This window comes from Pelophylax lessonae (genome assembly GCF_965119305.1).
Source record: "Pelophylax lessonae genome assembly, chromosome: 7".
Classification (NCBI taxonomy): domain Eukaryota; kingdom Metazoa; phylum Chordata; class Amphibia; order Anura; family Ranidae; genus Pelophylax; species Pelophylax lessonae.
The window spans coordinates 248613047-248627863 of NC_138774.1; the positions used below are offsets into that span (position 1 = coordinate 248613047).

A 14817-nucleotide genomic window follows, 5' to 3' on the forward strand; every position below is an offset into this window, starting at 1 on the left:
ACAGGGGGCTGTCGGAGTTGGTTATTTCTACGCTGTTAAAAGCTAGGAAATCTACTTCCAGGAAGGTTAATCATAGAGTTTGAAAGGACTACATTACTTGATGTGAGTCTCGGGGTGTTTCTCCTCGTTCCTTTTCTGTGTCTTGCCTTTTGGAGTTTCTACAACTGGGTGTAGATCAATGTTTGGCTCTGGGCACCATCAAGGGCCAGATTTCCGCTTTGGCTATATTTTTCCAAAGGCCGCTAGCGGCAAAGTCCTTGGTTCATACTTTTGTGCAGGGAGTTCGCCATCTGGCTCCTGCAGTGCAATCCCTGGTGCCTCTGTGGTAGGGATAGACCGATATGGTTTTTTCAGGGCCGATACCGATATTTTGGTCACTACGTATCGGTATTGGCCGATATTTTGTTTTGAAAATAAAGACAATTTTTAGCTTTTCTTTTAGCTGTAATATGCGGTCTTCCCTTCCTTCCCTCCATGACAGGAATCCTGTGTGAACCTAGTTTAGTGTAATTGAAGTCCTAGAATCCACTTTATTAGTGTATTATATAATTTTCAGTGTGTGTTTTTGTAATAGAAGTGTGGGAAATACCTTCATTACATCGCTGCTCCGGGCTCTCCTCGCTAATCTCCCTCTCTGCTGTTTTCTCCTCTCATAGCTGTCAGGAGGAGGATCTCAACCCCTCCCCTCTGCAGTATACACAGAAGTGCCAGGTATTAGATTAGAATAGTGTGACTGTGAAAGCTAATCTCCTGCTCTGCTGTCCTTCTCTCCTCGCCCACTGACAGCTGGGGGTCACGGAAGGGCCAAGCGGCGATGTAATGAAGGTATGGTACACTATTACATTACAAACACACACACACTGGACATTATATAAAACACTAATGAACTAGGATTTTTCATACACTAATATTACATAAACTAATATCGGTAATATCGGCCAGCTCCGGGACCGATACTGATATATCGGTAAAAGTGAATATCGGCCCTCCGATAATCGGCTTTGCAGATAATCGGTCCATCCCTACTCTGTGGGATCTCAATTTGATACTGTCGGTGCTTCAAAAGCCTCTCTTTGAAAATATTTGAGAAATTCCTCTGCTCACTCTGTCGTAGAAGGTGGCCTTTTTAGTCGCTATTACTTCTGCACGTAGGGTGTCGAAGTTGGCTACATTGTTCTATTGGTTTCCTTACCTGGTGAATCATAGGGATAAAGTGGTGTTGCGACCCTGTCATGCGTTCCTTCCTAAGGTTGTCTCTGGGTTTCATTTGAATGAAGATATTGTGTTACCGTCCTTATGTCCTAAACCGAAACATCCTAAGGAAATTGCTTTACATTCCTTGGATGTGGTCAGGGCGATTCGGGTGTAGCTAGCGGTAACTGAGCAGAATTCGGAAATCCGATTCTTTGTTCTTACGGATGGACCTCGTAAGGGGCAGATCGTGTCTGTTGCGACCATTTCCAAGTGGATTAGGCAGACGGTGATGCAGGTCTATTCTATTATAGGTCAGGTTCCTCCTTTCCCTGTTAAGGCACATCCTGGGCTTTCCGTCATCAGTCGTCAGTGGTTCAGGTGTGCAAGGCGGCTACGTGCTCATCTGTACCCACATTCACAATTTTTTTTAAGGTGGATGTACTTGCATCTTCGGATGCGGCGTTCGGCCGCAAAGTTTTGCAGACTGCGGTTGCAGAGGCTCCCACCTCTTGAGGGTGTCATTTTTTTCCTGGTTGAGCTCCTGTTGTACCTAGTTGGCTATGTTTAGCCTTGTTGGAAATTCTATGTATTGCTGTGTTTTTCCCACCCCTCATGCTTTGGGACATCCCAATGGTCTAGAAGACATGGAGCTGTGTCCGTCAATGAACGAAAGACAAAACTGGATTTTTGTCTTACCGTAAAATCCTTTTCTCTGAGGTTCACTGACCGACACAGCACCCTGTCCCTCATTTGGGTTGAGTTATGTATTCTTTTGACGCTGTTACAAACTGAAGTCCTATAGCAGGAAGTGGTGGTATACACTCTGGGACTGCCTCAGGGGCGTACACAAATTTTTTTTCTGCTTAGTCCTACTGAAGGGAGAGCAGCATAAAGTCCAGTGGTCTAGAAGACATGTGGACACTGCTGTGTCCGTCAGTGAAAAGGATGTTAACAGTAAGACAAAAATCCAGTTTTTCTTATTGGATTTCTGTAATATTCCAATTTTCTGAGATACTGAATTTTGGGTTTTCACTAGCTGTAAGCCATAATCATCAAGTTTAAAATAAAGAAATGCTTGAAATGTATCAATGTGCGTAACACATTGTGAGGGATTAGCTCAGTGGCGGGCGTGGATGACCCCTTTGGGGGTGCGTTTTCACAGAGAGATAGCCGAGCAGTGGTTGCAAACAACACTTTGTTTTATTCATGCAATTTACTTCACACAATTGCAAGCCTCAAAACAGCCAAAATAAAATAAAACAAAATAAATCCTTGCCACTGTGGGCGGCTACCTTCTCACACACTGGAACCTATCTAATGAAGTCTGTCCCCAACCTACTGTTGGGCAGACTTGGCTGGTCATACAGCAGACTCTCAATAGTCCATGTTTTATCTCTTCACACAGCAAACAGTTCATTTAACATGTCCCTTTTCCTCTTCATATGGAACATGTCCCTTTGTCTCTTCACACTCTTCACATTGAACACAGTTCATTTGCTTGTCTCTCCACATAGCAAGCAGTGCATTTATTTCTTTCCACATAGAAATAGTTTCTCTTCTCACCTTGAGACGATCCAAGACCTCACTTCGAGTAGTTTTCACACTTGTTTACCCTCCTTAGCGCACATCACTTCAGGGGGTCTTCTCCCATGCTCACCAGCTTGTCGGGAGGCACACATCTGACTGTCCTCCTTCTCCCAGCCCACACGGCGACAGGAGGCAGCAGTCCTTCTCCCAGGCTTCCTCAGCGTCGGGAGGCACACATCCGTCTGTCCTCCTCTCCCAGCCCACACGGCGACAGGAGGCAGCAATCCATAGACTTCCTTTGGACAAATTATAGAGGCCTTAACTTCCTCATTCCGAACAGCTGAAGGCCTTTCAACTTCCTTAGACAGTTCTGGCTACCTCTGCAGCCGACACCCTATAGTAATTGGTGATTTGTCTAACCCAAGTGGAAGTGTAGCTCCTGTCTGTGACTACATTCACAGATTTACCTGACTTCCTGTCACAACATCTATATAAAATGAGTTTCACTTTTTTAATTGAATTACTGAAAAAAATTACCTAGAGGAGCCTACATTCCTGATTACACAACATTGATAATTGCAATAATAATTATTAGTTACCAATATCATCATCCAACCTGAATTCTATAAACAGATGTCTTTGTGTACCAAAATTCCTGATACAGTCAGGAAGACCTATCATTCTCTTAGACAAATGGAATGTTTATCACCCTGTATTAGGGTACCTACTGTACATTCTGGATGAAGAAGCAACAGTGACTCCTTTTGGACAGCAGCATTGTCAGCCTGGGGTAGTGTTAGATGCAAATAGACAAACAAATTGAGCCCAAACCTCAGCTAACACTATTTAAAAAGTTACAGCAATGGTACTGTAGTAGTTTGTATGGCCCCCATGCATGCTCCTAATGAGATGACAGTTGGTGTCCTGGAGTATTTCCTCCCAGATCTGGCATAGTCATGCACCAGGAGGAACCCCGGGCCCACTGCAACAGCGTAGGGTCTAACAGTGGGACCAAGGATTTCATCCCGATACCTAGTGGCAGTCAAGGTGCCATTGTCTAGCCTGTAGAGGTCTGTCCGTCCCTACATGGATATGCCTCCCCAGACCATCACTGACCCACCACCAAACGGGTCAACATAACATTCTCCACAGCTTCTCCAGACCCTTTCACATCTGTCACATGTGCTCAGGGTGAACCTGCTCTAATCTGTGAAAAGCACAGGGCGCCAATGGTGGACCTGCCAATACCGGTGTTCAATGGTAAATGTCAATCATGCTCCACAGTGACAGGCAGTCAGCACAGAACCCACTAGAGGACGTTGGGCCCTCGGGCCACCCTCATGAAGTCTGTTTCTGATTGTTTGGTCAGAGACCTACACACCAGTGGCCTGCTGGAGGTCATTTTGTAGGGCTCTGGCAGTGCTCATCCTGTTCCTCCTTGCACAAAGGAGCAGATACCGGTCCTGCTGATGGGTTTAGAACCTTCTATGGCCCTGTCCAGATCTCCTAGAATAACTGCCTGTCTCCTGGAATCTCCTCCATGCTCTTGAGACTATGCTGGGAGACACAGCAGACCTTCTGGCAATGGCAGGTATTGATGTGACATCCTGGAGGAATTGGACTGCCTGTGCAACCTCTATAGAGTCTAGGTAATGGCAGTAGTGACACTGACCCTAGCCAAATGCAAAACTAGTGAGAAACAGTCAGAAAATATGAGTAGGGAAAGAAAACGTCATTGGCCTCCACCTGTAAAATCATTCCTGTTTTGGAGGTTGCCTCATTGTTTCCCATCTAGTTCACCTGTTGTAAATTTGATTAACAACCCCTCTGCTACCTAACTGACAAGATCAATATCCCAGGAGTTTAATTGACTTGATGCTATACTCTGATTAAAAAGTGTTCCTTTAATTTTTTTTTTTAGCAGTGTAGAATTCTATGTTTATTATGTGTGTGTCCATGTGTATAGGGGAAGCAGTCTGTTGTTAGGTCTCTTTACTTCAAATAGCAGACAAATTTAGAAAAGCAGGAGCAGGCAGATGGACAATTTCAACTAAAAGATTTCCTTTTCTTTAAGGACCCTGCTGAGAAGCCAACAAAGAGAGAAAACCCTCATAAATATCTTCTTTATAAGCCAACCTTCAGTCAGCTTTATACCTTTCTTGCAGCATCTTTCAAGGTGAGTGCACAGGTGTTGGAAAAAGGTCTGATATTAGGTAGACCACTGGTAAGTAACATGGGCTTATTCAAGGAGGCAAATTTCAATCCATAGTATGCCTTTTCATCCAATCAGAATTTGACTAGTAGATTTTTTCAGTGCACACTTCATCATCATTGCTATTTTCTCAATAAAGCAAGCCTGATGGTACATGCTTAGAAGTACAGGTGTAATGCAGCCACCTTGTGTCATCTGAAAGTACCTCCATCGGTCCTCAGGAAGATGACTTTGTAGATTAAACTTATGGTCTGGACTATACATGGGACCTTGACCTCTATCCTCATTTTCACAATGCCAAACCTCTTCTTGGAACCAAGCCTTACACCTTTATAATAGGTAATCTAAAAAGTAAACTGTCACCGCTTAACTGGTCTGAAAAAAGCAGCATGCAATATGTGTATATATAGAAATACAAAAAGTACATAAAAAAAGAAAAAAATCAGCGCTGTATGAATAATAGTGATACTCTTCAACGAGTATACAAATGTGCATAAAGAAAACTGAGTTTTAAATCATAAAGTAGAGCACAATAAAGTGAATAAAAGTCCATAGGTTTAAACAGGTGAAGTCATCAGGGAAACTGCTCAATCTCATCAAGCCAGACAGAAGGATCACCGACACCAGAACAAAATTGCTCATAGTGTAGTATTTATTAAAATATATAAAAAAACAAATGAAAAACACCAACAAACCAAAAACAGCAGGGAATGGTGTTTGGACTCTGCAACGAATGGTGGAAGCAGTCCATATAAAGTGCACTTTATATGGACTGCTTGCACTGTTTTTTATTAATTTTATCAATCAAACAACAATATAAAACACGAGCATAGTTACATTACAGAAAAATACTGTGCACAGTATCTGCAAATTTCACCATAGATCCTGTAGAGGTAAGGTAGAACAAGAATAGGAGCGACAATACACATTCACAAATAGTCCTTAAAGAATGAAGGTGGCAGTGCTACAACATAGTGTACTTACTCAGCATAATACAAGAAACTCAGCAGTAATAGCAAATGGTGGTCAGCGTTATACCCATTCCTCTAAGCGGAGTGTAGACGCAGGACGGACCCCACCGTGTCCACACGCCCCACTCAATTAGACCAGAGTAGAGCCACACGTGTCAGCCAGGTCAACCCATTCACCCCACACTTCAGAATTTTTTTTGGACAGCCCCTGGCTTCATAAGTCAATTTATATAGAGGTAGAACATGGTTAATCAAATTCTTCCAGAGGTCAAGTGGAATCCTGTCTGTACATACCCACTGCATCACCAAAGTTTTTCTGGCATAAAACAACAAAAGTCTAAGAAACTGTTTTTGGTGAGAGTGAAGATCAACATCACAGAGAATCACCAATATGCACCATTTAGGATTGCAAACATTAGGGAGGCCCAGGGATGCCGAGAGGAAGTGCATAACCGGAGACCAAAAAGGCCTGATTTTTGGACAGCTCCACAACATATAAAGTAAATCCCCTCGATCTCCATTGCATTTATGACACTCCGCAGTGGGTCTCTGTTTCATCACAAACAACCTATAAGGTGTATAAAAAGTTCTATGAAAAATACGTAGTTGTATCAAATACTCCCTGGCAGATATTGGAGTCTTAAAATATACCTCCAGCAACTCCTCCCAGTAATCATCCGAAAGATCCGGGATGTCTCTCGTCCACCCGGCCCTGATGACCTCCAGTCAGGATGGCACACTACCAATGAGAACACTATAGTAGGAGCTAGTTAATTTGGTGTGCTCATCCCGCAACAACTCCTTTTCCATAGGAGAGTTGCAGAGAGAGACAGTGCCAGGCCCAAATTGGGCTAAGGCCGCATGTCGCAATTGGAGATGGTGGTAATGCCAAGAGCCGGGTATCCGAAAGTCCATCCGGAACTGGTGAAACGTCTTAAAAATCCCCTCCTCAAATAGTTGGTGAGCATACTTCAGGCCCCGCTCCGCCAACTGTGCCGCATCTTGGGACGCGGAGAAGTGAGGCAAACTAGGATTACACCACAAAGGCTGATTTGGGGAAAAGAGGCCCGGAGATGCCGCCAACAGTGTCTCACACCTGATATAAAGCTTCAGAGAAGATGTCAAAAGTGCTGTACCCTCAAAGGCCGCAACGCTGCACCTGTAAATAAGATTAGCGAGTGTCTCATATGAGGAAACTACCGCAGCCTCGACAGCCTTAGCCGCATTGCCCCTCTGAGGGAAGAGCCAACCATGAATATGTACCAATTGTGCTGCATAGTAATATAAACACAGGTTTGGGAGGGCAAGACCCCCCCAACTCCACTGGTTGTTTTAACATAGCAATGGAAAGTCTAGGCGCCTTCGGGTACCACAAGAAACCTGAAATAAGGGAGTCAAGTTCCTTAAAAAACTTATTTGGTATGAACACCGTGGAGTTGGCCAAGATGTACAAGAATTTGGGCAACATAACCATTTTAAACAAATTAACCCTTCCGGTCAGAGTTAGTGGCAGATGCTTCCAGTGTTCCAACTTAGACCTAAAAATAGTCAGGCAAGGGAGGAGATTATTGGTCAAATATAAGGATATGAGCTGCTGAACCTGAACTCCCAGGTATCTGAAGGAAAAAGTGAATTTGAAGGGGTAGCCCTCCGGCAGAGAGAGAGGGGTGTCCATATCTACTGGAAACAGGCTGGATTTAGACCAGTTGACCCAAAAACCGGAAAAAAAAATGAAATTCTGGATGAGTTGAAGTACCTTCATAAGCGAAGTTTGAGGATCAGTCAAATATAGCAACATGTCATCTGCATAAAGAGAGACTCTCTCCTTCAGGGTCCCCACAAACATCCCGCGGACATCTGTGGAAGTTCTCAACAGTCGGGCCAGAGGTTCTATGGCCAGCGCAAAAAGGGGGATAAAGGGCAGCCCTGCCGCGTACCCCTATGTATTTGCAAGACTAGACACCACCCCATTCACCCCAATACGGGCTAGTGGTTGATCATATAGGATCCTAAGCCAGGCAAGGAAGCCCTTCCCAAAGACAAAACTCTCCAGTACGTAGAACAGATACGGCCACTCCACAGAGTCAAAAGCCTTCTGTGTGTCGAGTGAGAGAACCACCCTAGGCAAAGGAGAGGGGTTCGGAGTCTGAAGATTAGTAAACAACCGACGAATATTCGTATATGCTGAACGCCCTGGAATAAAACCAGTCTGATCTATCCCCACTATGGAACTAATCACCTTATTAAGCCGTAACGCAAGAATTTTGGTAAGGATTTTAAGTTCAACATTAATAAGCGATATGGGCCGGTACAGTGGATCCTTGTTGGGTTTGGGAATTAAGACTATAAGGGCCTCACGCAGCGAAGGGGGCAGGGAACCCCCATCAAATATTGTTTTAAAGAGCACCAAAAGCCGTGGCAGTAACAGCTCCCCGTGATGCAAATACCATTCCACTGGGAAGCCATCAGGGCCCGGAGTTTTGTGCTTCGGAAAGGTCTTAAGGGCCATCTCCACCTCTTCCAGAGTGAAAGGAGCATCAAGACTAGTACTCTGGTCCATGCTAAGGGTGCGAAACGGGATAGAATCTACATAGGCATAAAGTTCGGGAGGGGTATAGTGGGCCTGGGAGATATAGAGATCTGAGTAGAATCGATGAAAGGCGCCGAGAATAGCGTCCATAGACGAGTGGGATTGACCTAGATGATCAAAAATGACAGGGATGACTACCGGTTCCGGAACGGGGCTGACCAAGAAGGCCAGCAAACGACCGTTCCTGTCCCCGGTCTCAAAGATGCGTTGAGACTGATAGAGGAGACGCTTCTGGGTCCTCTCCACCAATGCCAACTCATAAGCCCGCTGTGCGCCTTCCACAAACTACAATTCTCAGGAGTGGGCTCTACAGTATAGGCCCGTTCGGAGTCACTCAAAGCATCCGCCAATTCCTCAATATTAGCCGCTACGGCCTTCTTAAATTTAGCAACTCCTTGCATATATGCCCCACGCAGGACCGCCTTAGAAGCGTCCCAACAGGTAAGGTCAGCCACCCCCTCCGCATTCTCCACCCAGTAACGGGACATAGCAGTAGCACATTGAGCCGACACCATTGGTTCCACGAGCCAATAAGGGCTCATACGCCACACCGACCTGGATGGCTGCCTGGCCACTACCAGTGTCATCGCCAGGGGTGAATGATCGGAGATCGCCCTCGGCAAGTATGCCACCTCCGAAAGTGTGGGAAGAACCTCAGAGGAGACAAACCACATGCCCAATCTGGAGAAAGTAACATGGGAGCTGGAGTAACAGGAATATTCCCTCCGCCGTGGATACTTCCAACGCCATGTCTCCGTCAGACCGTACACGGCTGCCCAATCAGCCAAAGCCAGCGAGGGTCGCACCGAGCCATGGAGTCGATCAAGTTGCGGATCCAACACAGCGTTAAAGTCCCCCCCTATAATTAAAGAGCCCTGGGCAATCGAGAGGACATCCCTCATACATCCATCAAGACGTCCAGCCTCCACGGGCAGAGGGAGATGTAAATTAACTACAGTATACAAGTGATCCATATAATTCAATACCACTATAACATAGACCCGTCACAATCGGTCTTCACCTCCAGCACCCAGCACCAGGCAGGACCTGGAGATCAAGGTCGAGACACTCCTCGAATAGGTAGAATAGGTAGCATGAAATGCATGAGCAATACGTGGCCGTTTTAATGCCCTTGTTTTGGGATCCATCAAATGTGCCTCCTGCAAAAGAAGGATGTCTGCCTTGGAGCGTTTAAAATAGTCAAATACCAGAGACCTCTTAATCTTGAAGTTCATACCCCGCACATTCCAAGTGAAAAGTTTTAATGACATGTGGAAACGTAAAAGGGCATGAAGGAGCGAAGCCCCCCAAGAGGGGATTCCCCCCCAGGACCGCCCGACTCCCAAATCAAAGGATCTACATACCAATACCTAAAGAACTTGTAGGCAAGGAAAACCCCCCGGGGGTCCACCCACCGCTGAAATTTAACCAAAAGGAGATCCGACCACCATTGCTGAAAAGAAGGCTATACTGAGAAGAGAAAAACAGTACAAAATTACCACAAAATCCCACCAAGAACAATTCCCCACCCCCCACCCCCCTCCCGACTCTCCGTCATAAAAACGGGCAGAGAGCTTTAGCCCAAAAACAATAACCGCCCAAAAAGGCATAGCTATGGCAGAATGTCTCCGTCAGTTCAGAGTCCCAGGAAGAAAAAATGCCGGGGACACAAAAAAAGGGGAAAAAAAACACAAAAAAGAAAAGGTTCCGAGGCGGCGGCACCAACACAGAGGATATTGATGCAAGGACAGGAAAAATGGAAAAAAAAACCTCTTAGAAAACCAGCCAGTCCATCATGGAGCCGTCAGGCCATCAGGCCAGCGACGACCCAGAAAAAGGATTACCAGGAACAAAGTCCAAACAGCTGTAGATGAGGGCATGGGTAGGCCCGGAACATAATCAGAGAATAGGTACTTCAGCCAGAACACATTCAGACAGGTCGTCCCAAGCCATCAAGCCAAGCTGAAGCCTCCTGAGGCGAGAGAAAAAAAAATGAGCTTTTCCCTCATGAATCACACGAAGTTTAGCAGGATAAAGCATGCTGTAACCAAACTGCCCGTCTCTGAGCCTGCGCTTGACTGCAGTAAAGGCCATGCGTAACTTCTGGGTTGCAGCTGAATAATCAGGATAGATAGAGATTTTTACTCCATTATATTGAAGGTCAGGAATAGTGCGTGCAGCTCGTAGTATATTTTCCTTGTCCCGGAAGTGAAGGAATTTTCCCCGGAGGGAGAGGGTGCATAGGAACCCGATGCGCTCTTTCTATGGCAAACAGGGGGGAGAGGTGATCCGCAGCTATAGCAGACTTAATCCATGTTTCCAAAAAATCCTCAGCATGTCTCCCCTCAGACTTTTCAGGAAAGCCAACAAAACGAAGATTATTTCTGCGCATCCTGTCCTCTATAGCCCCCAATTTGTCCGAATGGCCCTTCAGATCCTGCTGTTGCGTGCGAACCTCAGCCTGCAAGGGGTTAACCGTATCCTCAACATCACTAATACGCTGCTCAGCAGTAGAGATCCTAGTACGAATCTTCTGCACTTCATGTTTGACTATAGATAAGTCCAGCCGGACAGTCTCTATTTGAGTGGTCAGAGCAGTTTGACAAGTTCGAATAGCTTCCATTATGTGTTGCAATGTAAGACCCTCAGTGACAGAATCTCCCATCTCTGCAGCCCCATCCTGAGCCCCACCATTGTGAGAGGCCCCCACATCCCACGTCCCCTCCGCATCCCAGGGATCCGGTCCCTCAAGCAGCCCGGGAGAGGGAGCAGAATGTCCCCTAGTCAACACAGGAGAGTCAGTAAAATGTTCCGTATGGTGGCTGGGGGTCGGGACTTTGGGGGCGCATGGCCAGGCTTACCCGATGGTGCGGGGATCCGTGAGGAAGGCAGTCCGCCGCGCCCCGACTTCTAACTGGGTGGAAGCGCGGGCTGCGAAGAAGGTCCGGCGCCATCTTGGGAGGCCTCGCGGCCCAGACTAGGCCGAGAGGCTGCGGCCGATTTTGAGCCCTGAGAGCTGATTTTGACCATGGCGGTCAGTGCAGGACGTGGCAGGCAGGTAGTACAGGCAGGATAGAGGGTTCAATTGCCAGGATCTGTGCCAGGATCATCAGGTGCCGCCAGAGCTCCGGAGCCGCGCTGTTCACATCTCGGCCGCTAGCCATGCCCCTGACTGCTTGCACTGTTATTTGTAGAGTTTATTTGTTTCTACTCTATAAACATATTTTTCTTGCGTCAGTGATCCTTCTGTCTGGCTTGATGAGATTGAGCAGTTTCCCTGATGTCTTCACCTGTGAGGTTTGAAGATCTACCACATCCATAGAGTATCAGATGTATCTTCATAAAGAAGACCATTGAATACTGAATGCACTTTTGATGTCCTATAACTTAGACAGCAACTGGTTCTGGTGAGTGTGCACTTCTTATATTTGGTGGAGGCAGCACACAGATGGTGATTCACTGATATTGTGAAATAAGTACACTGGAACTATTTCATTTACACTTATGGATTTTTATTCACTTTATTGCGATCTAATTTATTTGATTTAAAACTCAGTTTTGTTTATGCACATTTGTATGCTTGTTAAAGGGTGTCACTATTATTCATACAGTGCTCCTTTTTTCTTTTTTATAATCCTCACAACTTGCCATTTTGCTGTCAAATTTCAGAGCCTCAATAGCCACCAGCAGGGACAGGGCATGGCTTTAAGAATATCTGCTGGTTTGTTCTTAGACAGAAGTAAAAGTTTTGAGTATATTCTGCAATCCAGTGGGCTTTAACCTTACAGGAACTGATGTAAAGCTTACCATAGGTATTTTGTGCTTGTGTGCCTCATTATTAATGTTACCTTTTAGACTTTTTAGATAATGACAAGTGTGAAATATTATATTTGGCTAATCATTCTTTCCATCTGCAGGAGTTGCCAGCAAACAGTGCCCTTTTGATTTACTTGTCTGCAACGGGTGTCTTCCCCACAGGTCGTTCTGACTATGAAGGTACGATAAAGGAATGCATCCTGTTGTTCGCAGGGCCTCAGTTTTCTTTATTTCATGCTGTGTAATAAGTACCTCACTGCTGGAGCATCTTGCCCCTATATGTACAAGACTGCTATCTTAAGCATTGGGCTGTTTGCTGCTTTGATCCTGACTTCATTAGTGCAGTTGCTGACATAACATTCATCCAAACATGACTGCCATTTACCATCCAACTTATTACATTTCATAAATGCAAAGCTGTTGACCCTGCAAACAGTAAATAAAACCATTACATGTGTGGAACATGTGGCAGATCTAGTGAGAAGTACATTTTTGTCATAACTGACTTTATTTTCTAGATAAATCCCGAACATTAGTAATTGTCAAATATACAAGCCATACATCATAAGTTAAAAACTAGTAACAGACCATAGTCAAGTAATTGCATACATTTCAAGCTTATAGTAAGACAACTAAATGGTAGTTTAGCTTTTCAGTGTAAATTAATGGATAATGTACTTAGCCTTACCATGTCACACACAGTGGTGTTAAATAATTCAAGTTTAATGAATCAAAGCAGTTTTGGAAGGTCAGTGGATATGGCTTTGGTAACACTTGATTTAAAAAATAGAGATGTAGGAAATGCTGAGGGGGAAGAGAGTGAGTGGTAGAAAGAGTTAGGGGGTGGGGGGGGGGGGTGGATAAGAATGACACTATAGTCTTAGGGAACCAGAGCAGCTTTTTCCCAACATCATATGTCGGAGCAAAATCTAGAGTAGGTGGGTAATTGACTAATGGAGAGCACTCCATAAAGTGCCACAACTCCCTATTTTTTTCCAGTAAATTATTGAGAGAAGTTCGACATTCTGGATCATTGTATGTAGTTCTACTAGAGGGGAGATTCAGTATGTGTCCATTCAGGGGTCACAAGGCACCTTGCCACTGTAAGAAAATGTTAGCAGATTTTTTTGTTAATTCTCTGTGTTTGGACACTTGTATACAGAAGGAGAAACAATGCACATTAGCGTACCAGTAAGACTTTCACAGAGCAAAGTCGGCACGCATGAGACAATTCAAGTTAACATTGGTACGATCAATATTCACACAGATACACATTTATTGAAGAGAAAGGAATTCTTAAACAGAGGTCTATATACATATGGTGAGGGATGCTTGCAATAGAAAGGAAATGGCCTTCGTGAAATTAGGCTCATTATTGGGCTTGTATTCAAGATACTAAGACCATTCTTTTTTTCATAAATAAAAGAATAACTGGGAGATGAGGTAGGAGAGAGGAATGCGGGGGGGATCAGTTAAAGATGCGATTGAAGATCAGTTGGCATATGGGACTTAGGGCAGTGTAAAAGGGACCTGGGGGTGGAGCAAGGGTATGGGATACGGAATGGGATAAGAAGACCTAAAAGCATAGGGGACCAAAAAAGTAAGGAAACAAAAGAAAGATCAGAAAGGAAATCAAATGTTGGTTTTCATTCACAAGCGTTGGCTTCTGTTAAACAGAGAGGGCTTCATGCGGATCAAAACGAATGTTGCCAGTTGTCATTATTTTTACTTGCAGCCAGTAAAAAAACAGGGATTTTTCTCCTGCCAACAGATGCCAGTGACAGGAAAAGGTTGCGAGTAAAAAATATGGCTGTGTCACTCGACTCAGAACTGCACATGCGCAGTTCCGAACAGGAGCCGGCCGAGATCATCATAGCCTTGCTACAGTGTGTTTGGGCTGCATCGGCGGGGGGCGGGTCTGGCAGAGGCAGTGCCTGAGTGTGTCGTGTGGTGTCATGGTGCAAGTGAGCCTCATGTGCGAGTCTGCGGGACTGTCAATGCTGTTTGGATTGGAGTGGACTGAAGGGACCATCTGGCGTGGAGAGAGACTGTCACTGTGACTGGAGGGGACTTGTTGAGTCAGTGAGGTGTCATCATTATCTGTGCTGCTGCACACTGCTGTCCATGTCACTGTGAGAGTCAATTTCATGTGTGTGCGCCTGCCCATTCTAATTTCTTGCCCCCTGTCCCTGAGCTGCTTACTAGATCGATAATAAAATAAGAAATATGGTTTTTGCCCAAATATACTGTATAACCTAAATCACATTGCTTATTGCATATTGTACTTGTTTGTAGCCTAAATTCTTAAATTTCCCCTAAAATTGTAATTTTGTAACTTTTGTAAATGCCAGTAAAAACCTGGCTGTGCCAGTAAATTTCAATCTGGGAGGTTGGCAACACTTATCAAAACTCAACCAGTTCCTGTTGAACCAGCCAAATTTTGGTACATGTATACCTGGCTTAAGTGGGGAAACATAGGGTGAAGAATAGACAGAGAAGACTATGTT

General features: G+C 45.0%; 1 protein-coding gene across 2 annotated transcripts in view; it reads left to right on the forward strand.

Annotated features, from left to right (window-relative positions):
- The window catches only part of SCAI (suppressor of cancer cell invasion), a 630428-nt gene that overhangs the window by 375214 nt on the left and 240397 nt on the right, over positions 1–14817 (forward strand). For both annotated transcript variants that reach the window (XM_082262618.1, XM_082262619.1), the window contains exons 11-12: positions 4796–4897; positions 12412–12490. In XM_082262618.1, the coding sequence (XP_082118744.1) occupies positions 4796–4897; positions 12412–12490 (181 nt within the window). The remainder of the gene's footprint in view (positions 1–4795; positions 4898–12411; positions 12491–14817) is intronic.